Source organism: Poecilia formosa, unplaced genomic scaffold (assembly GCF_000485575.1).
Source record: "Poecilia formosa unplaced genomic scaffold, Poecilia_formosa-5.1.2 Scaffold133, whole genome shotgun sequence".
Taxonomy (NCBI): domain Eukaryota; kingdom Metazoa; phylum Chordata; class Actinopteri; order Cyprinodontiformes; family Poeciliidae; genus Poecilia; species Poecilia formosa.
Window position 1 is genome coordinate 1,466,086 of NW_006800072.1, and position 23,421 is coordinate 1,489,506.

The window sequence follows — 23,421 nt, forward strand, 5'->3', positions numbered from 1 at the left end:
CCACAATTTAGGCCATTTGAATCAAGACATATTAAGTTTTAAAACTAGCTTATTTTAAATTTATTTTCTCAACAATAGGAAAAGTAAGAGAGCATCCTCTTCTACTGGTCCACTTAAATGACTAAATCAAATTACAAACCAACGCAGAACTCCTTCATCATTCCAGCCCCAAAACCTAAACCCCAAGAAAACCTGTGAGATCAAAACAATTATGTTCAACTTTTCAAACATCTTTTACGAATTGTAGGCTTCAGCTTGTGGTACTTGATGTTTTCATAAATCTCATCTGTCTTGTGTCTTCACAGGGAACCTTCATCTTCTCGATTATCAAATATACTCCACTGAAGTTCAGTAGCTCCTACGTTTATCCGCTATGGGCAAATGTCCTGGGATGGTTTTTTGCCACAGTTTCTCTTTCGCTCATCCCTCTCTTTGTGCTTTTCAAATTGATCAAAGGCCGAGGCACACTCCGACAGGTGAGCACGAGTTCAGCCAAAGCTTAACAGATACAAACAAGTAACCCAACAAGAAGGATTATTTGAAAAATCAACACAAGATTGGGATAGCCAGCTAAAATTTAACAAGAGACACACACATATGAAATAAGCTATGCTTATTGTTCATACATCACCCCTAAAAGGCTCTGAAGACAAATCTTCACGTTGCTTTTCACGTCTCTTTCCTCAGCGTTTCCTATCACTCTGTAAGCCCGTCGCTACCTTGGACCAAATACGCAGCACTTCCACACCGGAGAGCGACAGCAGCGCTCCGCACACAGAGCTCAAACCTCTGACCCAGACGGCCGGACCCACTGAGGTAGAACCAACAAACTGCTCAGCCGACAGGCTGACCGTCTACTAGCAGAGATCCAGGTCTGAGTCACCGAATGTTCAGACAACAAAATCCTTCGAACCAAAGCCGGAGAATGACCCATCCAGGTCCACGGTCTATCTTCAGCCATCTCTAAAACAAAGTGTATTTTTTGTATATATTTTCATACATCTATTTTTATGTATATTCATATATATCATCATTGGAGCTGGTTTGCTGTACATGAACAAGAAGAACAAAGATGTAACCAAACAAAGCAGATTATAAGGGACATTAGGTGTAAATATCCAGTCAAATACGGATTATAGATTTTGCTGTTTTAATTATGATTATGCATATCAGCTTTGAACAGTAAATAGTTCACATTTAAACAGCTTTATTAGGAGAAGTTTAGTACAAACCTGTATAATTAACCTCATCCAATATCAGAATCCCTTCATCGTTTTCACATTTTGTCACTGGACTAAAATTGTTTCTCTTTCTTTTCAAAGACTCAACCTGTCAGATTGGTTGGATCACATCTGTGAGCATCAAGTCTTGCACAAATATCCAAATGCATTTAGTTCCAAACTTTGACTGGGCCATTCTCAGACATAAAAATGAGCATAATAAGAGAGAGAGAAGTGCCTAAACTTGTAATATCCATTCATATTCTAACCCTGCTTAAACTTTATCTTATTTTATCTCAGAGCTGTCTGCTGTGCTTTTGGTCTTTGTGAGGTTTTTTTGTTCACTAAAGTGAACAAGGTTTGTTAAGGGGGTTTGTTAGTTGTCTAACAAACCTCTAAAAACTTCACAAATTAACATTTCATTTACTAATTAGAGAAGTCCTGAATGCAGTCAGGTGCTCTGGAGTTTATTTTGGGGTCTCAGAATAAAGATTAAATACAAAAGTATTTTCAAAATTAATCAAATTTCCTTCTACATCAGGCTGACTGTCTTGGTTTGTAGTGATGTGACAAAATGTGAAAAACCTCAACAGGTGTGAATACTTTTGTAAGGCACTGTGCAGGTGTTTTTTTTTTCTAGAATCGCTAATCAGCACCTTAATGCGTTCACACTTTATCTGTGTCAGTCAGACACCAAGTTAATAAAATATCTCTTTCATCTGCCCCACGCTGGAGCCATTTTGCCTCAGATTCGGTGGACCACATTGAGTCACGAAGGCTGAGCCACTGTACCACATTCCAGGTTTACATCGGCCCCAACATGTCTAAGGCCTATTAGCAGGGTGTGAAGAAATTACATTGATGTTGGAAGTAAAACTGGCAAATATAAATGAGATTAACCCAGCAGGTGTCTGTCATTTACTCAGTTGCCATACCTGGAGAAACCCAGGAGGCCAGCAAAACGCTAAGCTGGGAGCCTTTTCACACATTACACACCAACATCACTTAAACATGCTGTAACGACTGCTCACAATCAATCTGTTCAAAGCTGATCGTTTTGTAACTGAGTGTGTGGTTTAATATAATGTTTTAATAAGGGGTTTTGTTAATTGTTATTAATATTAAAAGTTTTTTGTTTTTTCTGTGCTGCTCTGACCAACTTTTGTCACTTTGTATCGGTTGTTCATTCTAACTTTGGATCAAATGGTTTCAGATGAACTCTTTGGTTTTGCAAGGCTACAATAAAACATGTATTCAAACCAGTATCAATACTGTAATAAACCGAAATGGGATTTAGTTTAGCTCGTTATTTATTATCACCAGATGAATTTCAAGTAGGTGAAGATTCAAGATTCAACTCTGCCCAGTGATGGGCTGCTTCTGCTGACAATGGAAAAAGGAACATTGCATTATGAAATAGAAAAAGATAGATATCTATTTACATAACTTATATATGTTTTTTAACAACTTCTGGTCATAGGTTGTGGATAGGATCCATCCATCTTCCACCAATTTTCATCTGAATCTGTAAAGAATCCTTGTACCACAAGGAATGGTCTCTTCAGAGTAATTTGTAAAATAATAATAATAGTAATTGATTACACTTGGTGATCAATAAAGAACATCAATTGCAAGGAAATCTAATAAAACATTGTTTATTGACCTTTTGATTGACAACTTGGGGAATGAAAATACAAAAATGTCATAATTTAAGCACACTATAAATAAAAACAAAATGCACATAATTTGCAGACAGTGTTTTGCTGCAAGTTTTGAAGAAGAACCAATATAATTCTGTTCCAAATCTGCAGTGAGAATAAACAAAAAGCTGTTACTCACACTAGACCATAATGCATCAGACAGCGTGGGAATAGTTAGTAAAACATAAACGCAGCACATCTACCGTACAAACAAATCACATTAATAAGACTTTGGTTCCTCTGTAGCTTTAATGCTACTTAATTTGAACAAGTAGTGAAAATGTTTCACCATAGAGCTTAAATTGCACTTCTAGTGCTTTAAGGAAACCTTGTCTGCCACCTCAGGCAGGTGGCAGACAACTAAAAGAGATGTGAATTTCTGAAAATAAAAATGTTAATCATGATATTCATGAAGGTTAAATTCAGAATTGTTGTCTTTTAATCGTCTGATCAACTGAACCAGGGTGGTGAAAATAATGACTGAGACACTGAGCTCTCTGGATGTCGGTTCCCCTGCAAACCACTTTTTAGTCATGCAGACATGTTGAAAGGTTTTGCACAATGTGTCTGTGTTTCAACATTTAGCCTGAAACAGGCACTAAGGAGGGTAAACACAGGCATGGAGCGAGCTTCAGTCCACTTCCGTCAGGCCGCATGGTCTCCTGAACTCTTGTCCACGCTCATGTATCCACTTGTTCGACACTATTCACACATACAAAAAGTAAAAGTGGTTTAAATCTTCTGTGATCAGGAGAAAATTGTTTGAAAAACAGTCATCCTTGAATGGTTCTGATTTGTACAGAAAAAATTAAAACACTTCTTATCATAGAAACCTTGAGGAAATGTCACACCTTGTTGAATTTGTAGGTTTACTTAAAGTGCAAAGAAATGAACAGTCTAGAATTATTATGGTCTGTTTAGAAAAAGAGAGTGCTAAATTGATTTGCTCTTGAAATAATCAGGAAGAATCCAGATTTGTTCAGACCAGTTATGTGTCCATGGTACATACATATTTCACACGATGTTCCTTTAAAAAGGTTCTGAACTCAACTTGTTGCTTGACAGAAAATGTCAAATTAAACTTCTCCCTCCTGAATTTAATGACATAGAAAACCTGTGGAGGGAGGAAACTTTGAGTTGTGAAGTTAAATTCTAGATAAATTCAGGATTTAGAATTGATAGGTAAAAAGAAGGAAACCAAAGTCCCTGCTTTGACGTGCACACACCTGGAGACCAACGTAAAAAAACATCTGACCTCTTTCCAATAATTTTTTGCAACCAAGTATTAAAACACATTTTGTTGAGTAACAGAAAGCTTTATTTTAGATTTTTGTTGATCTCACTCTCTTTCAAGTTCATCAGGTGATTCAACAGCTTTACTGTCAACTTCCAAATATTCTTAGAAATTTGTGCTTAAATAACCACTTCAGCACCTGGCTTATAATGACAAGCCTCTAAGACATATCAGCAGTAATTACTCATGGCCAAATTGTACATCAGAGAAAAATATAAAAATTTGAAGGTAAAATGTGTTGGACTGAAAACAGCTTTTTGAGTGAGCAAGTGTGAACTGTCAAAGTGGATAATGTAAATTCTCTTCAAGGGTTGGGATTAGAGCAATTGGTGTGTAAGCATTAACATCTAAGGATACATGACCGGAGGGGCAGGAGTGGAGTCAGGTGTGCAGGTTATGTAGAACTAGTGTAACTCTGTTGCATCATTTCAATGATACACATAATATACAGTAAAACAAAATGATCATTTTCAGAACCATATTGCTATAGACCGAAGTTCAGACAACATCATCTAAGAAACTAAACTGGGTTGTCTAATTTTCTTAATTTTATGAAGAAGCTTTGTTGCAGAGCAGTTCCCTCAAACAGAACCAGCCTTTTTAAACTCACCGGCTCTGATGCTGCTACCCCAACAGATGATGGGACATAAAACACTCTCCATAAGATTTCAATCTGAGATGCTACTGACAAGAAAATCAAGCTATGATGTTTCCTCCACAGCAAAGTTGGAACTGATGAGGGATGTGCAGAAACTTCCAATATGCAGGTGAAATAAAAAATCCTCGTGCGGGACTGCAGTGCAGAGTTGTGTAATATATTTGTGAGGTTCCTTCCCGTCAAGCTGGAGCTGGTTTGTTGTGCTATGACAGGAATATACTGTGTGGTCGTTGTGGGAATGTCTTTTAATACATTTTAATGCTTTTAGAGCATCTCCAGGAAATTAGCAGTGAAAATCAATTTTAGACAACCAACACTCACTGTGGCAGCATCACTGACTCCTTTCACAATTAAAGAGCTTTTCTCAAATTTGTCACAATCCAGGGATATTTGAATGAGTTGCAGAGACCTTTGAACAGTCATAATCAGTTGTGGAGTCAACTTAATGTGTGTTAAACACATTTTAATACGTCCTCAGGAAACCAACTGTTAAATGAAGAGATCTGAACATGCTGTGTTTTAGTGTCTAAGAGCAAAAACTAGTGATGCACCAAACTTTAATCAGGCAATCCTTTATTTATTGGCAGTAACTAGTGATCTGCTGTGAGACCACTAAAAAGATTCTTTCCCCTTTTTACTTTATTATATATAAATTAAGTTCAGCTTAGTCATTTATAATTTTCTCACATATCTAAACTTACCCCATTTACTCCCTACAAGAACTGGACAGGCTGCATGTCTGGTCCTGTAGTCTCCTTCTCCACTTCTGAAGAGATTATACCAGAACACTGATGTTCCCTGTGGATACATTTGTTTCAGTTTTATTTTTATTTCTTTATTCAGTTCAGTTTTATTTATATAGCATATGTCTAAAAAAAAAGTGAAATCATGACAGATTCAAAGTTAAGAAGATACATTCCAATTGATCCTTGTGATAAAATTATGCAGTAAAGTTCAGTTTTTATTCAACAAAGAAAGGAACAAATATTGTAAAATGTTCTGTTTATAGTAGAGATTAGAACAAGTTTCATTATCAGAATTATTTGGTATATTATTTAAATATACTGCTAACATCAGAATCTTATGAAGATTTTTGTAAACTATGGAAAGAAGAAATAAAACACATTCAGTAAAACAACAACAAAGATATTTCAGGTTTTATCACCTTTCTTGGCCAGATTGCAGCCCCAAAGTCAGGGAAGACTGTCGCTCCTCCGGCCTCGACGTCACTCATCTGAGAACCAACAACACAATTACAGATGAGAACTTAGAAAACTTCACCATCACAATAACAACACTGTGAATATACTTATACCCTCTAAACCACCAGTTAGGGTATTTGTAACTTGTTTTGTCCTCTCAGACTGATAAACATTTTTAGTTAAAGATAATGGAAGAATTAAATAGATTGTCACATGGATAAAATTCAGGTTGAAAAAGATTTAAACCTCATCTGCTTTTGCTGAGATAGAACGTTTGTATTAACTGGTGTTTTCTGTTTTCTAAGGGTTTGTTTGCGGTGTTACAGCAGTGGTACTATAAGAAAATGTGATCACTTCAACCGAGAGTGAAGTTGACATTTATGTCAAATGAGGACAGGAAGGATTCCTGCTCATACTGAACTGTAACATAAATATCTGTCCCTCTTCCAGGAGACTGAGATCAGTCACAGAACAATTTTATCTGAAGTTTTTACAAACAAATATGATCATATTTCTCTCATTGAGAGATAATCTTTACAAAGCAACACAAATTGCTCCAAATCCCCTGGCACAGTGTTTAGTACAATGGAAATTAGCTGTTGGCCCCTGGCCTCTGGAGGCTGTGCAGGCTCCCCTTTTGTTATGCAGGTTCAGCTGTGAGAGCACAACTTCCTGATTGGCTGCCTGACCTTCCTGATTGGCTGCCTGACCTTCCTGATTGGCTGCCTGACCTTCCTGATTGGCTGCCTGAAGGCTGCAGGAGAGCAGCTACACCATTGGACCAGCAGAGGATTGGCAAGCCAATCAGATGTTAATGAGGCCCACCTGAGTCCATTCCTCCAGTAGGGAAGCTAGTTGGAAGAGGATTTGTGAAGCTGTCACCCATGTTTGGTGGTGAAACTGCTTTAGGTAGTTTATTTTGAACCATTTTGTACAACTGCTGAGGCAGTTTTGAACTGTTTTGTTTTTGCTTGTTCTGCTAAGCAGTTTGACTGCTCTAGTTTAATTTCACAAGCTAGTAGCTCGTGTTTGGGAGGCTTGGTGCTCCCCTTAGGATTCCCTTTGTGTGTTCTTTGTTCTTCCCCTTTTGGGAAAATGTCAAAACAGTTACAAAATGTCTTGACATTTTGTAACTTTAATTTGCACCTGACATTCTTGAGTTTGTTGATCCCTTTTGTGTTAATTGGGTTAAATTGTATTGTTTTGTGAAACTTTCTTTTGCAATAAACCATTTTACTTTCCACTTGTTTCTCTGGACACATTTTATGTTGCCGCCCCTGGACCCCTCGACCTTGGGGGTGTAACAGCTGTTCTGAAAGGAGATTTTGAAAACTGCTATGTCAGTTTTCAAAACATTTAACTCGCATACAATTAAAAAATCTGCAGTCTGGGCTTGTTGCCATTGGAGTGCAACATAAAGTTATGGCACTTCCACACCAAAAACTCCATATTATAATCTTGCTGTAAAGTTATATACTCCATGGAAGATGCACATATTTAATGGAATACAGCAGGCCTGCAAGTGAAACCTCCCTGAGTGCCAAACAGTTATTCTGTCATCAGATCATAGATTTTAAATAAAAGCAGCATTTGTTTTCATTTAAACCACTTTATGTGTGGAGGAACTCCTGACTCCAGTCTGCAGCGGTTCTCTGCACAGCAGCAGAGTTCTGTGCCAGTCATTGATTAGCTGTTTGTGCTTTACTTTATGTGATTTTGGTTGTACAAGTACATCGAGCCTTTTCTGCATTTGACATCCGTTTACAGCAAGATTCCCCGCTTGTTGCTGTCACTCAATTTATCCTAAATATGAAGTTTAGATCTGTACTTTGTTTTCACAGAGGCAATGACAGAAAAGCCATTCTCAGAGGAATGAAGTGGCAAAAAGGACACTAAGGCAGCCTGAAGTGACCCAGAGCAGATTTTTCTTTTGCCCTTACGTGACCTATGTCTAATCTTTTCACAGCAGTCTGAACAACACCACAAATCAGATTCTATAAATACGATCCAGGCATTGTTTCAATCAGCAGGAACAGCGATCAGTGAGCTCCTCTGCTACGGTGTGTTTTGTTGGACAGAGACGGTTTACTAATGCCGTCTCTCTGAAGAGTTTCTTGCTTTCAGTAATTATCCATCTTTTTTTCTTAAAAAAACTGTTATCTTGTGCACAGATCATGGTGTAATATTTCAGTTTTTCTTTTTCACTCACAGAGTTTCCTACTGTCCACTGACATATGTTTAAGGCATAAGACCAACCCATCTGTCTTAACTTCTACGATACACAGTGGGGTGAAAAAAGTGGTCAGCCTTTACCAATTTTATTTTTTTAGTATATTTCAGTGTTTTAGAACATTAAACCAATTCAAATGCTAGTCAATCCCGAAATACAGTTTTTAAAAGATGATGTTTATTATTAAGGGAGAAGAAAATCCAAATCTAAATGGCCCTGTGTGAAAGTGTGATTCCTCCCCAAATCTTAGAGCTGGTTGTCCAACTCTTGGCAGCAACAACTGGCAATAATTTGCAAAGAGTCTTCTACAGCTGTGGAAGAATTCTGGCCAACTCATTTTTGCAGAAATGCTGTAATTCATTCACATTGGAGGGTTTTCCAACAGTTTATGGTCATGCCTCATCGTTGTTTTTTACTAATATTCATATGGTTTGATGTTCTTACACACCACGTGTGACAAACATGCAAAAAAGGGAAATCGGGAAGAAGGCAAACACTTTTTCATACCACTGTATTCTGTAAATACAAACATACCATACTATTGTTCATCATATGTTAGATTTTGGTGTTTTGTGGAAGAAGACCTCTTATTTCTGTCTTTTCTTAACCTTAAACACCCCTAACCTTTTTTTTTTTGACTCCAGTCAAAAGCAGGTTTTATCCCTTTGCCCCGCCGCACCTCCTGTAGAATAACATGGACTGATTTGGGAGTTTTTGACACAAGGGAAACCACAACCAGTTAAAAAAATAATAAGATGGATAATTACAAAACAGGGCACATGAAATGCAAGTGTTATTTGACTAAATTTGATTTGTGTGAACTATAGGCAATATCTGGAATAAAATAGGTGGAGTAGATTAAGGATCTAATGAAAAAAAGCTGTTGACTATAATGACAAATGTCTTGTGCAAGAAAACCACTGAAAAATGTCCTAGTTATGAGGAGCAGAGAAAACGTAATGGAATAAAGCTGTGATGAGACAGTATGATCCAGAGAGCAACCTGGGGATTGCAAAATTATTCCTTTTCTTGTCACTGGTTGGGAATGTTCTGTTTAGTCTGGAGCCATTTGAAAAACATCAAGTCTGTTCTGCTTTTTATTAGTTCAACTAAATTACTGTTGAAAAGAACATAGCAAAAACCAGGAGTCACCTTTAACACCGTCAACAATCAGCCGGTCAACAATCAGCCGGTCAACAATCAGCGGCGACTGAATGCTTGTACTTACGTAGTTTAAAAATGTCGCCAAGCGATTTCCAGTGCCTAACCTTTTGAAAGCATCAGGTTCCTCTTTCTATAAAGATAAAATTTAAGAGAAAATTCAAGATAAAAACAAGACACATCATTACTTACATAATTTAGGAAGGTAGCAAGTCTATTTCCATCGACCTTGAGACTGATGTCAAAGGGGCGCTGCAACAGATGTTTATACGTTTAACTTATTTTCTGAAAGTCCCACACTTGGACCCTGCCGCTTAGGGCAAACACTGCACTCAAATTAAAGGTCAGATTTTATATTCAAATGAATCAATTTCGACCAGATAAATTGTCCTCATCATACAGTTTCCGGTAACACTTTATTTGAAGAGGTGTGCATTAGACTGACATGGCACTGTCATAAACATGACATAACATCTGTCATGAACATAAAGTCTTTATGAATGTTTATGACAGTTGTCATGAAGTGTCATTCGGTAAATAATGACACTTTTAATGCAAAGCTGCTCTAAAAGTCCATTAAAAGTGCCAACTGTTAGGATCTGTGTTTTCTGTGTAGTTAGTTTTTAGGTTTTTCCGTGTTAGTCCAGTTTCCCCCGTGAATCTGTCTTCCCTGTTGATTGCTCCCAGCTGTATCCAGTTCCCTGATTACCTTCCCTGTGTATTTAACCTCACCTGTTGTCTTTGTCTGTGTCGGATCCTCGTCGTGTGTTATGTCGTCAGTCTGTTCCCTGTGCCGTCTCTGTTGGACTTATCATTAAAATTAATTATTTTCATCATCATCCTGGGCCTGCCTGCGTCTCATCTCACCTCACCAAAACCTGAATCATGACACCAACTTTGCATGATTTTGTAAATTCTGATAATTTAATCCAAAGTTGGCACTTTTAATGGACGTTTAATGGACTTTTAGAGCAACTTTGCATTAAAAGTGTCATTATTTATGCTTTTAAATGATATCCATGGACTATTAACCATCAACAACTTGGTGTTTTGCAAAAGTATTCACTACTTTTGAACCACATTTCGTCACATAACAACCAAAAACTTACAATGTATTTCATGTATTTCCCCTGATCTGAACGCTGTAAAGGTCTGTAATATAATATAATATAATTAATATAATGCTCATAAATTAAAGGGAACAATAAAATAACACATTCTAGATCCCAATTAATTAAATATTCTCAGTGAAATACTTTATTATTAACACAGTGGATTTGATTGGGATGAAAATAAAAAAATCCTCAATATAAATCAAAATTATTTCACCCTGGAGATCTGGATTTGGATTCATACTCAAAATGAAGGTGGGAAATAACATGACAGGCAGATGAAACGTCAGTGAACATTCCTCAGTCTAAACGAGGCTCAGTAGTGTGTGTGGCCTCCATGTGTCTGTATAACCTCCAGACAACGCCTGGGCTTTCTCCTGAAGAGGCGGTGGATTTTCTGGGAGGGATATCCTCCCAGACCTGGACCAGAGCCTCAGTTAGCTCCTGAACAGTCTGTGGTGAGAAGTGGTTTTGGTGACTGACCAATCATGATGTCACAGATGTGCACAACTGGATTCAGGTCTGAGGAACAGGCAGGTCAGTCCATAACATCAATGCCCTCGTCATGCAGGAACTGCTGACACACTTCAGCCACATGAGGCCTAACAGTGTCACACATAAGAACCCAGAGCCCACTGCACCAGAATATGGTCTCATAATAAGTCTGAGGATTTCATCCTGGTACCAGCACATGAAGGCTGTGATCCAAAGAAATGCTTCCCCACACCATGACTGACCCACCACCAAACCGGTCATGCTGGAGGATGCTGCATGCAGCATAACGTTCTCCACTGTGTTTCCAGACTCTGTCACATGTGCTCAGTGAAAATGAAAGTAACTAAAAGTTCAACCAGAAAGAACGAGAACAGAGAAATGATCTGTGTCACCACCTGCAGAATCATTCTTATCGGGGTGTTCTTGCTAATTGTTTCTCATTTCCACCTGTTGGGTTTTCCATTTGCACAACAGGAGAAACTGTTTCACAGTAAGTGTTATTACCTAACTGGTGACACTGATTCAACAAAGGTGTGACTGATTTGGAGTTACATTGTTTTGTTTAGGTGTTCCCTTTATTTTTTGAGCAGTGTGTTATACAATGGAGATTAGACTAAATCTGAAATGAATTATTAAAAGAGCAATTCTGCAATTTTCAGATTCCACCAAACATCAGAATATCACTAAAAATGAAACTTACCCTTGAGAAGTCAAAATGTGGTTCGTATTGTCCTCCAACTCCATAGTTTGCAACCTGACAAGCCATTTATAGAACGTTAATTAACAGAAAATAAGAAGTGATAAGTGATAATAAAGGTCAATTACCTGGAGTAACTCTGCAGTTTGTACCGTGAGGCCAGTGATGTCTTCTATTCTCTGATTAACTCTTTCGATTACAGGGTCCTCCTCTCCCTCCAACCATGCACTGAAGACAGAAACACAAAATGCATGCAGACTCACTAAGTGCTCAGTTAAAATGTAGTGGACAGCTTATCCAAGTTTATTTCAACTGTTAACCTTTGTAAACAAATAATATGGATAAATGCATGTCTGGATCAATCTTTACTTTGAGTAGGACTGGTAAAGACTCATAATTATGGTCTAAAATAAATGACAATCCACTTATTAAAACAGATTTAAAGTTTTTGTTGAAGCTATTTATTCTTTATTTTCTTTATCCATTTGAATTTTGTTAGTTTATTCTTAAATTTATATTTTTTGTATTATTTACAGAACTTATTTGCAGGCTAATAATCATTGATTTTATTTATTTTTTGTTATTATTATTTTTCTTATTTATTTTCTAAGTAAACAGGAAGTGATGTGGGTTGGTCCACTTTCTATAAGTGTAGGGGCCTGGTAAAGGACCAGCAGGCATTTGACAGGCGGACGGAGCCTGGTGCTGCAAGGCTGGAGGCCTTGTCCTGTTAGGCTGCGGGGCCTGGCTAATACCCGTGTTAAGAAATGGAAGATCTCAGTAGATCATATAACTTGAATGGACAGGAAGTCCAACAGAATGATTTTATCTTTTCTTTTTATCTTTTTATTACTTTCTTTTTATTTTTCTTTCTCACTGTTTAAACTTATGTAAAGCACTTTGAAATGCCTTGCTGCTGAAATATGCTATACAAATAAAATTTGATTGATTGATTGATTTGGGTTAGGGGCCTGTGGTTTTTACCAGAGCAAGAGAGGAAGCAGGAGAGCAAAGGGAAGTTTGAACTCTGTAATTGTTTTGCTAAAATGTGAAAATAAATCATCAAGAACAATCTACATGTTTGGACATTGAACCTTCTTTTGCCTGCGTTGAGAAACTTGACCCCAGTGCCTTACTAGTGGCTTAGTGGAACTTTTATTGGATGTTTGGTTTGACAAACAATCACCACTACAGTTTTAGATACAGGTTATTGGTAAAGTTAGTTATTGTGTGTCGGTATTCTAACTCTGCTGTTGGACAAAGCGAAGCCAGCTTAGGCTTCATGGCTATGGAGTAGGAGGGTTTTGGGTTTTGTGACAGTATTCAGAACCCATCCCTGGTTCTGGACCAAAAAAAAAAAAAGACACAAGCCTGACAAACCACATTACATGGTTTTATGATGGCAGAAAATAATCTGGTGTAACCAAGCCAAGACATTTACATCAAAATGACTTAACAAGCACAATTTATTTGATTTCTAAATCACCCCAGATGTTGATTCAGCTATTAAATTAATTACACTCCTGTATTTTACTGATGTTTCTTTGCCACATCGTTTGTCTCTTTTTGAACTAGTTCTTTGTTATTTTTTTGTTTTATATCCTCATTATATTCAGACTTCATATAATTCATGTACTACCTCAAATCTGTTGGACTTAATATTCACCTGCTTTCAATTTTTTTCATCTGTTTCAAACTGCTCTGTGTTTCACCTGCCTCTCAAAGAATCTGGTTTTCCTGTGCAAATCATCCATCATCATCTATTAACATTCAGCAGTTTATGCTTGTGATAAATATTCATGATTCTCACATAAATTATCAATAATTTTTGGTGTCAGTCTTATTAAAAACCAGAGCCACAAAACAGCGTGAAATCAGATTAATTATTATTGAAGCAAGTTAATCTGAGCCACGATGTAACAGTCGGCTCAAACGTTTGATGTGTTTCGTGGTGACTGAAAGTTTAACACTATTTGTTTGCTACATAAAAAATTGCATTTTATAGTGGCCACAAGCAGATATGCAGTCACAGTGAGTAAGAGCAGAATGTCTACCAGACATCACATTTTAGAGAATAAAATCAGCAAAAGGGAACACATGGATTCTACATCTTTATTACTGACCTTTTCGACACTCTGTAGTTGGCTGTGGTCAGAACTCCTGTTTTGGGATCACGAACAGTAGCTCTGGCAAGCTTAAAAAAACAACGCAAAGCACAAAATAAACATTATAATAGAGGAATTTATCTAGTTCACTTGTTTCTACGCTGGTTTTAGGTTGCATGTTGATTTTCAGCTCATTCACATGACAATGAATCCATCCAACTCTAAAACAATTTTAAATTACTTTTAGGAAAAATAATGTAACATAATTGCCAGTGTGATTTGACAATGTAAAGAAATGCAAATAGGCAATTAATGTTGTTTTTTCTATCTTCAACACCCAGAAACTTTGTTTTCTTCCATTCAGAAGTGCATCTCTATATTTTTGTTAATGCAGGATGATTGTGCTCTGGATCAGGGGCACTGACATTTTTTAGCTGAGGTAAAGGACTCATGCATCACTATAGATAATAAGGAAAATTACAGGATATTGCACAATTGTTTATCTGATTACAATTCCACTCCTTTAAAGTTAAAATGTTTCTTTTGATCTGAGGCATGTAAACACTTGTTCTCCTGAAGAACGAAACAGAGATTTTTTTTTTAATCTGAATGAGGAATAATCTGTAAATTTACCAAATTATTTATATTTATTTATTTATTTATTTATTTATTTATTTATTTATTTATTTCCTGTTTACAGAAAAGGATATAGTGATTTAAACAATTCCTTCAACAGATAAGATCGACATCTGCAAGTCGCCTTTCCAGGCAACTATAAGGTGAAACGCTGACAAACGATATCTGACTTTTATGGAAGCAGAGTCAGAGAAAATCTGTAGTTTTAATTCATTGTTGTTCATCTCACCCTGGGTTTAGCCAGCTCTTTAATTTTTTCAATTTCTTCATCTGACAGCATCTCCAGGTAGCGAACAATGTGGGGGCTGTCCCACTCGTCCTCTTCCTTCATCGGCTTCAGCAGGAGGCGAGGATTCCCACGGCCATCTTGGTAGCGACAAAACAAACGACTCCTCCTCGCTTCAGTCTGGGAGAAATGCAAAAAAATAAATCTAACCATAAAAAATCACTAGTAATGATATGCTGAGGCATATCATTTAACTATCTTTCTGCACTTTACTGAAAATATTCCAGTAAAACATTTATTTCGTCATGATTTGTCTTTATTTTTCAGACAAAACGTGTGCAAATAATTTTGCATAATTGATGTGTGTGACTATAAAACAGTTTAAAATTAGTAAGTTAGTATGATATCAATTTAGCAGGTCTGGAAAGTTAATTTTATAAATAATATTTAGCATTTTAATTTGGGATTCCCATCTATACTGTGCAACTAATTTTACCTGAATGTTTAAAAACAGCAGACATCTTCTCAAACTATGCATGCTTCTTTATTCTCTCTTCATTTTAAATTTCACCATGGCTCAAAAGAGGCACAAAGACTGAGAATTGGGGATGTGATTACACCAGACAGCAGGTAAATGAGATGTCAGTCCACACGACAAAATGCTGATATTTGGCAAATAGGAATAGGTTTAATATTTTCAATATTTAAATAACTGAATCCACCAATCCACAGTTAATTATAAGAAATCAAAGAACTTTGCAGTTCTCCTCTCTGTCAACAAAACAGAGAAAAATATTAGTTGGCACAAATCAGGAAGTTATTTATGTTCACAAACCTTTTCAGTCAGTCAAAAGACTGAAAAACACCTTTCAGTTCAGGACTTATTTGAAGACAATAGCAGACAGGAAATACTTGAGCACACTGTTTCTTGTCTAAATGTGGTGTGAGTAGAGACGTAGAGACTAACACTTCAAGACCTCGTATGTCTTCAAAGTCACAAGTAATGACAGTTAACCTGAAACAGGCGTAGAAAATCACTGAAACTATAGTAAAGTCAGGTCACAACCTCACTGGATGATGAACAAAAAAACTGGGGCTCATCCATGTGTTGACAGTTATTTATTATTTTATCCTTAGAATAATGTTTTCTTTAAACTGTTAGGAATATGTTATTTTCCATTTCTATTGCATGAAGTTTGTTGGGATTGCATAGGCTGAACACATAGGTGAGCGCCACTCTTATTTTGTTAAACCATTAGGTTGACTGAGAGGACTGTTCTGTCCTATCAGTGATGCTTGGACACCTGTTTCAGGGAGTCTGTAATGACTTGCCTTGACGCTGTGTCCACCTGTGACTCTGATAAAGACGTCATGAAAAGTCCAAATCTCACCATCTGGAGCCCCTCTCCTCTGCACAAAGCCTCGTAGGACTCCCTCTCTGGCAGATGGTCTTTCGGTCGGGTGTAAGTCCCCAGCTGGATGGGCTCCTCAGAGGCCGGCTGATAGGCCTGGTTCATCTCATTGAGCTGTTTGGACAGCAGCCGCTCAAAGTAACGCAGGTTTCCTCCTGCCCTCTCATGGCTGGGGTCTGACAGTGTAGAAAGGATGCATTGTTAGCATCTCAATAAGCAATCAGAAAACCTGCCAATCTGACTAATTTAGGTTTTCCAACTTCCATTATGTCTTCTGAAACAAAGCGAAGCCATGAATCTGACACTGTGAAATGCAAGATTTAGTTAAAAAAAAGGGGACAGAGGTTATTTTCATATTTTTTGTGAAGTGAGTTTATTTCATTAAGGTGCAAGGTGCAGATGATCAAAAATGAAACTTAATCTCTTTAGATGTAATTCTCTTTAGATTACTATTTAACAAAATGGATGTTCATATCAAGAGGGAAATAATAATAAAAACTGCATAAATTATGAGAACTTCTCACACATTCAGGAACTATAAAATATAAAGCAAGCAGAAAAAAGGCCAGATCTTACAATCAGGCTAACAGCTAGATTACTTTAGTCATTTTGGTCAACTTTTAAATTTACTGATGAATACTTCATTAAACTTTACTACTTTTTTATCTGCAGATTTGAAAGTTACTTGAAGGACTGATCTACCCTCTAGTGGTATTTATGGGAAATACATTAATTCTGTATTAAATTAAAAGGTGAGCAAACGGTGGAATGGCAATCTGGCAGACCCTTGTATATAAGTCTGGGTATTATATAGCAAAATAGTACAATAGTGACCTAAACAGGAAGTTCATTTATGACAGAATAGCCAAATAATTTCTCAAAAGGGTTAATGTTAATTTCATGTACAATTATTGCTGTTATGATCTAGGGCTAGATGATGTCAAGGTAAATCCATTACAATTCTTGGTAGAGTTTAAATAAGTATTTTTCCAGAAACATCGGCTGCATTAAGACCAGAAGCTGTTCTCTATACAGGGTTCATGATGGGGCAGAGGAAACGACAAAAAAAAGGATTTACTTCCAGCACGTAAAACGTTATTCATATGAACATTTCAGACTTTTCCATACTAAACTTTTCATGTCCCCATCATTTATGTTCACCTTAAAGCATAAAATAATTAAGCTTACCATGAGTATCTGGCCCACTGTATGCCTACAGTAAAACCTTGTAAATTTGTCTTGTAAAATGCTCCAATGGCCAGCAGGGGGCACTAAACATCCATTCATTGTTTATATCTGCCTGTCCATGTAGAGTCCCGCTGTCATTCTGATGACTTTTGATTTCTTTCTTTTACATATGAAATGTTTAAAAACAAAACATTATTAATTCACAGTCCCATATGTTGGAGTATTTGTTTTCATATGTCTATAGATTTGTATGGTCTCCTAATAAAATGTTTGGCAGAAGAACCAATAAGTCAGTTTAGAGATGAATGGTTAACTCCCAATAAAGCAGGAATTAACATAATTATCCCACTGATGGTTTATGCATCAATAATGAGGGTAAGAAAAGAGACTGGAGTCCCTCACCACCAGATCTGGCCTAATTTTTATTAACAATAAAACTGCAATGTTTTACTTTCTGCTAATCGGAATGAAATGCACTGAAGGCAAAAGCTAAGGGGAAAAACTGACAGTTTTCTGTGTGTGAGCTGTCCTGGGAAATTAAATGTTCATTGAGTTATTTTTGCTCTAGTTTCTGGCTGAAAGTACGTCTGCATCTACTCTAGCCAATTCTTTTCACCCAAAGCGTAACCAAGGACACCACAGCTCTAAGTGAGTGGCCTGCAGCTGTCCAAAGAGCCTACACAGCAGAAATAACAATTTAAAACCACAAAGCCTGGACAACACCCTTCTGGCACTAGCATGAAGATAAACCCCCACTCTGATCACAGGGTGGTTTGTGATTTAAGGATTAAAACTACCCATCTTTACGTCAGGGTGGCTGAATCGGTTTATTGTTCTCAAGACTTACCGACAGCCACAAGGCGGCGCGTGAGCTCGATGGCTCGAGGTATGTCACCCATTTGGTAAACAGAGTAGCTGAGGTAGTCCAAGATCTCTGCCTTGGTGACCACAGCTTCCTCTCCGTCGTCCAGCTGTTTCAGCGCCTGCTGAAACCACAGAACGGCATGGTAATAGTCTGCGTCGTTGTAGGCCGTCTTTCCCATGTCGAAGCAATCATCCACGGTCAGGACAGCGTTGGAGTGAACACCTGGAGGAGAATTCATTAAGACTGTCAACATGTCAAGGTATTTTTAGCAATACTTAGAATAACAGTTTATTCAGGCCTGTTTCATCTACGTTTCTGACTTCTCTAACTTCATGGTTTCTCTGAAGTGGTTTTATTGGTTTTGAATAAGAAAGAGAGGGTTTATCAGTTCCTCTGATAAGCTGGCAAGAATACATGATTCTATTATATTCTTTTTAAACTATTTACAGTTAGGCTAATAAAATCATTTACAACTTGCTGTCAGAACAGATAACCTCTCTCCACCAGCCGCTACTCCCACATGCAGCTTTGGAGCGTCTGCAGATGTCAGAGGTTTGATTTTTAGCTCTGTGTCTTCGTACTTCATACTACCTCTGGTTCAATCCACTGCACTTTTAATTTCAGCTAATGGCTGCACTAAATATGAATTCTGTTTTTTGTTTTGTTTTTTTTTTTCTTTTTGAAAACTTACATTTTAGGAGAACTCTTTCTCACCATGGATATGTTTGTCTCATTATGGGGGACTCTACATTCTCTGATAATCTTACCATCAACAAAACTGTTTTAACTGCTACTGAGTGATATCTGGCCCCTGAAGTTTTGAGACATTTTCTTATTGTTTATCCACTCACCTGCATGTAATGCCTTTGACTCATTAATGGGTCACTAATGTCAGTTTGGTAACATAACTTTTTTTATCATGCTGTGACTAACAGTTGTAGTACTCTCTCAGTATGCTAGGTAATATTAAAACAGCAAGATAAATGCGGGTAACCATGGCAACAAGTGAGTATTAAAAGGCCGGTCTCTTTTTTTTCTCTCTCTCTCTTGCTCTCAATGAAGGCGGACGCTTTTATCCTCTGCTCCCTCCCTGCCCATACCTGCCCTGCTTGCTCTGTTTTTGTCCTGTCTTTTTCTATATTTTTGGAGCCTTTCTTTGCACATCATCCAAATCTACAAATTATGGATCGGGTCAACCAATCTCTCAATGCAATTGATCAAATTTGTTACGAGAAGTCTGGGCACAGGAGAGCCTCTTGTCCTGTGGGGACACACCCGGCGGGATTCACCTTGGATTTAATCATGATAACAGGATTTCTGCTGTTTGGAGCTTGCGGATTCCTGGCTTATCAACAAATATGTGATGGACTTAGCCAAACTAGCGAACACTCAGACTGTTGGTGTGGACAGAGACGAGGACTCTAAAACTAACTAAAGGGATGGAATGGATCTTGGAGAAGTTGCTAACTTTGGTTCAGTGGAACAACCAAACTAATTTGGATAATTGGGAACTGAGATGTATCGGAGAGACTTTAGGGAAGATTGAAATTTATAATCTTCCTGACCTAAGACATTGTGTTTCTGAATTGGCTTCCCCCGTGTGGCCTTGGAAGGGCTGCATATTTCTAATCTCCTTGAAGATATATAAACACAACGCTCTTTCCCACCTTACCCCCTCCTGTTTCCATGGAGCTATGGAGCTGTCGATAAACAACACCTCTATCTGACTATGTCAGGAGCCTCAGCCACCTGGTTTCATGGCCCTGTGACGTCACCGCCTTCACTCATGTCTCTGTTTTGCCCATTGTTTTGTCTGAATGTTGCCTTTTGCCCTAATGTGTCCTTTCCTCTTTTTTGTTTTAGTTTGTTAGAAATGGTGAAGTACTCCCTATTTAACCCAGAAAAGGATTATTTTAGTTTATTAGTAATATTAGAAATTGTGGAGTACGCACTATTTAGATGAATATTATACAGCCCAGAAATGGAATCAGAATTAGAATAACTACAAACTTAGAATCCAGAAATACTTAACAGGAACATCACTGCTTAGTTTATATTACTTTTAACCCAGAAAAGGATTTAGAGCTCTCTTTCTTCTTTTTGTCTTTCCTATGGTTTATTTTGTTTGTATTTCCTTTTAACTCATGTAAAGCACTTTGAATTGCCTTGTTGCTGAAAATGTGCTATATAAATAAAATTACCTCACCTCTTTCTGCAGTCAAATTGCCTGCATCTACTGTGTTTACATCCCAATAACCCTCTACAGAAAGGTATTAAAATAAAAAGAATTTGTTTTAGTTGGTCGGCTTTTGTTTCTGTGTCCTCCTTGCAAAATTGTTTCTACCTCAAATTGTTCTGCATTTTCTGGCTATAGCTCATCTTCAAAGCATTAGTAACTAATAAGAGACTGAGGAAATTTGGATGGTGAAAACACCAATAAAGAATCATCATTTATAGACATAAATACACACTGTTTCACAACCGTTTCCAGCTATTTAATTACCTGGCAGTTTTCCTTTGGAAAACGCTTCTGAATCCAGTTGATACGTGTCCTGAAGACGCATCAGAGCCTTGGCAGCACCGGTCTCATCCTCTGCATCAGGAAAATACTGCCTGTGTACAGAGATGTTGCCGATGAAACCTGTGAAAACAGCAAGGATGTAAAAATCACAACTTAGTGAAGGGAAAAAAATGAAATCAATTACTTAAAATGAGTCCATAAAAGCAGCAGTACTTCTTGTTTGCCTCCTGCAGCTCAGGGTTTATGAAGCCAGTATGTAATGGGAGAAGTGTGATGCGACTGCCACTCCTGCATTAACTTTCCCAGCTGGCTTTTATATTGTTCAGCTCAGCTGTGGAGCAGCAAGTTCATAACCAGAGCTACACATGAATCTTGAGAAGACTGAACCCAACTGAAATCATTTTCACCTCTTAGACATTCCTCTAACACACAGAGTGTGGAGCAGATCTGTGTCCAGTTCTACCTGCTCTGATGAAACACGCATGTGGGTGAATAATAAAAGGAGGTAAATAGCAAACTAAATTATCTACAACTTATTTGTGAAACTATTAGCAGAAGCCTAAAGTATTTAGAGCTGTGCTCCACAATGACTGTTTCATTACTGTCCAAGTGAATCTGAATGAATAAGAATCATCAGAGTTCATTTATTTCAGAGGTTTGAGTCAAAAGGGAAAATTGCTCAGATGAATTACAAATTTATTGACATATTAAGAGCATGTATTTGTGTTATGGATCACAGCTACTGAAAACCCAAAACCAGAATAGGACGGAGCAATAAAAAGTGATTTTCATACATGAATGGGGAACCACAGGGAGGACTGCTGACTGGACAGTTGGGGTAAGCCACACGACATCAAAGCTAAAGGAGCTAGCTGCTCACAGAGAGCAGTATCCAAGCAAATAAACAGAAAGTTGAGCGGAAGGAAAAAGCATGGAAAAAGCAGGAATAACCACAGTCTCAGTGCTGGGGATTGCGAATCAAAACCAACTGAAACGTTTGAGGCTGATCCACAACATATGGACTGCAGCTGGACTCGGTACAGTCACCACATACAGATGTTTCTACGACATGGACCAAAATGGTCGTATGACTAAACACTGTCTTTTTACTCAGTGAGAATCTCATAAGGTTTATACCTGGGAGAAAAAGGCCTGGACGGTTGCTCAGTGATCAAAAGTCCTCTTTTCATATGAAGAAAGAGAGAAGAACACAATGCAAGTTGCTAGAGGTCTGGTAATATTTACATTTTCTAAGAAATCACATTTTGGACTGTTAATAGTTGTAAGGCATTCTCAAAATCAGCAGAATTCTATATATTTGACTTACTTTCAATTCCAATTGAATTCTAATGTATTAAGATGCAGCTCTCTATTTAGCTTCATCTTTAACTAGATCTGGAAGCGTTTATTTTTCCTTTACCTACTTGCTTTTCAACTAGTAAGTAAAATTTACATACATGCATGTGTTTTGCTAAGGACAAAACATGGATGTCAGATAACTTAAAAGATCACATGCCAAACTAAAAGACATTTGGTACCAAGTGGTGACATTTCCAGGAATTGCATTAAGCCTACTTGCTGCACAGCCACGTCAACAGATTCATTTTTAAACTCTGTTTCAGTGTCTCACACAGATAAAGGCCTGTGTCCTAACACGCACACACCCCCAATGTGAGAACACGGCCAAAGTATGCTCAGATGAGGAACAGCTGCAGTCAAAACATGACAACTTCAACTGTTCATTGGGGAAAGGAACTTTTGAGCAAAGCTGCACAGCAGATATTTCCAGTCTGCAGCCAAGGCTGGGATGGCTCTGCTTACATCCTTCTGGATTTTTCCAGTTTCCAGCTCCACTCTCTCTCTACCAGGCAACATCAAAGGGAGCAAATGCTGCTTTGCACATGAAAAGGAAGAAATTATGTCAAAAAGTAGAAATACTGGATTCAGATGTGGCTCCAATAAATTAAAGATGATTAAGTCTAATAATCTAAAGAAGAATTGTTGGTTAGTTACTAACTGTGTCACATCAGCAGAGGCAGCTCCTTACCATCGGAGGGATTCTGGAGCACCAGGCTCTCCAGTTCAGACCACTCAGTGTTGAGCCTCTTCATCAGTTTGTAGGCGTTCACTGGGTGGGCCAGGTAGCCCTCAGGGTCCGAAGTGGATAATCTTGTGAGAGCATCCAGTTTGCTTGCCCAGCTAGTAAACAGAAATAGAAACACTTTCTACTTCAACAAACACATTGGCAAGGAACTTTTCACAACTGTGACTCCTATGTTCATAGGTTTGTTCAATAACTCTCTGGGTCCAGCTGATATATGACTGTTTCTGACCCATTTAATTTTACCTTCATACTCCCCGGATAAAACGCTTTTTCATCACAACCATAACTGTGTGAATTAACAGTTATTTTTGATAATTTAGAGATATAGTACTTGTGTATTTGATGCCAAGTCACATAAAAACATAAAATCCGAGGTGGAAAAAACTTTTATTTTCTCACTGTAAAACTCAGACATGTGAGTATGGAAACAAATCACTTCCATAGTTTAAAATGGCAATGCATTCTGTAAAATGTCTAAAATATATGTACAAATATAGCAAACAACACAATTGTATAAGTTTATTTCTGAGAAAATTAAGGGACAAAAACGTGTACATTTCTTCCACTTCTATGTATTTCTTCCCTAATAACTTGT

General features: G+C 37.6%; 1 protein-coding gene and 1 long non-coding RNA gene across 5 annotated transcripts in view; one reads left to right on the plus strand and one right to left on the minus strand.

The window, feature by feature from the left end:
- The first annotated feature begins 166 nt into the window (after positions 1–166).
- LOC103144893 (uncharacterized) lies at positions 167–2,516 on the plus strand. Its single transcript, XR_476961.2, has 2 exons — positions 167–476; positions 688–2,516. It is a non-coding gene; the product is annotated as an uncharacterized LOC103144893 (long non-coding RNA).
- Positions 2,517–2,851: 335 nt separating this feature from the next.
- Positions 2,852–23,421, minus strand: part of p4ha2 (procollagen-proline, 2-oxoglutarate 4-dioxygenase (proline 4-hydroxylase), alpha polypeptide 2) — a 28,646-nt gene continuing 8,076 nt past the window's right edge. For 2 of the 4 annotated variants that reach the window (XM_016676387.1, XM_016676388.1), the window contains 13 exons: positions 22,770–22,921; positions 20,705–20,842; positions 18,184–18,423; positions 16,128–16,324; positions 14,740–14,916; positions 13,893–13,963; positions 11,898–11,997; positions 11,773–11,826; positions 9,694–9,717; positions 9,533–9,598; positions 6,038–6,106; positions 5,574–5,670; positions 2,852–3,622 (listed from right to left, as the gene is read on the minus strand). In XM_016676387.1, the coding sequence (XP_016531873.1) occupies positions 3,552–3,622; positions 5,574–5,670; positions 6,038–6,106; positions 9,533–9,598; positions 9,694–9,717; positions 11,773–11,826; positions 11,898–11,997; positions 13,893–13,963; positions 14,740–14,916; positions 16,128–16,324; positions 18,184–18,423; positions 20,705–20,842; positions 22,770–22,921 (1,456 nt within the window). In that variant the 3' untranslated portion in view covers positions 2,852–3,551. Of the gene's footprint in view, positions 3,623–5,573; positions 5,671–6,037; positions 6,107–9,532; positions 9,599–9,657; positions 9,718–11,772; positions 11,827–11,897; positions 11,998–13,892; positions 13,964–14,739; positions 14,917–16,127; positions 16,325–18,183; positions 18,424–20,704; positions 20,843–22,769; positions 22,922–23,421 lie in introns of all 4 variants that reach the window. The other 2 variants (XM_007562064.2, XM_007562063.2) reach the window with 2 other exon arrangements.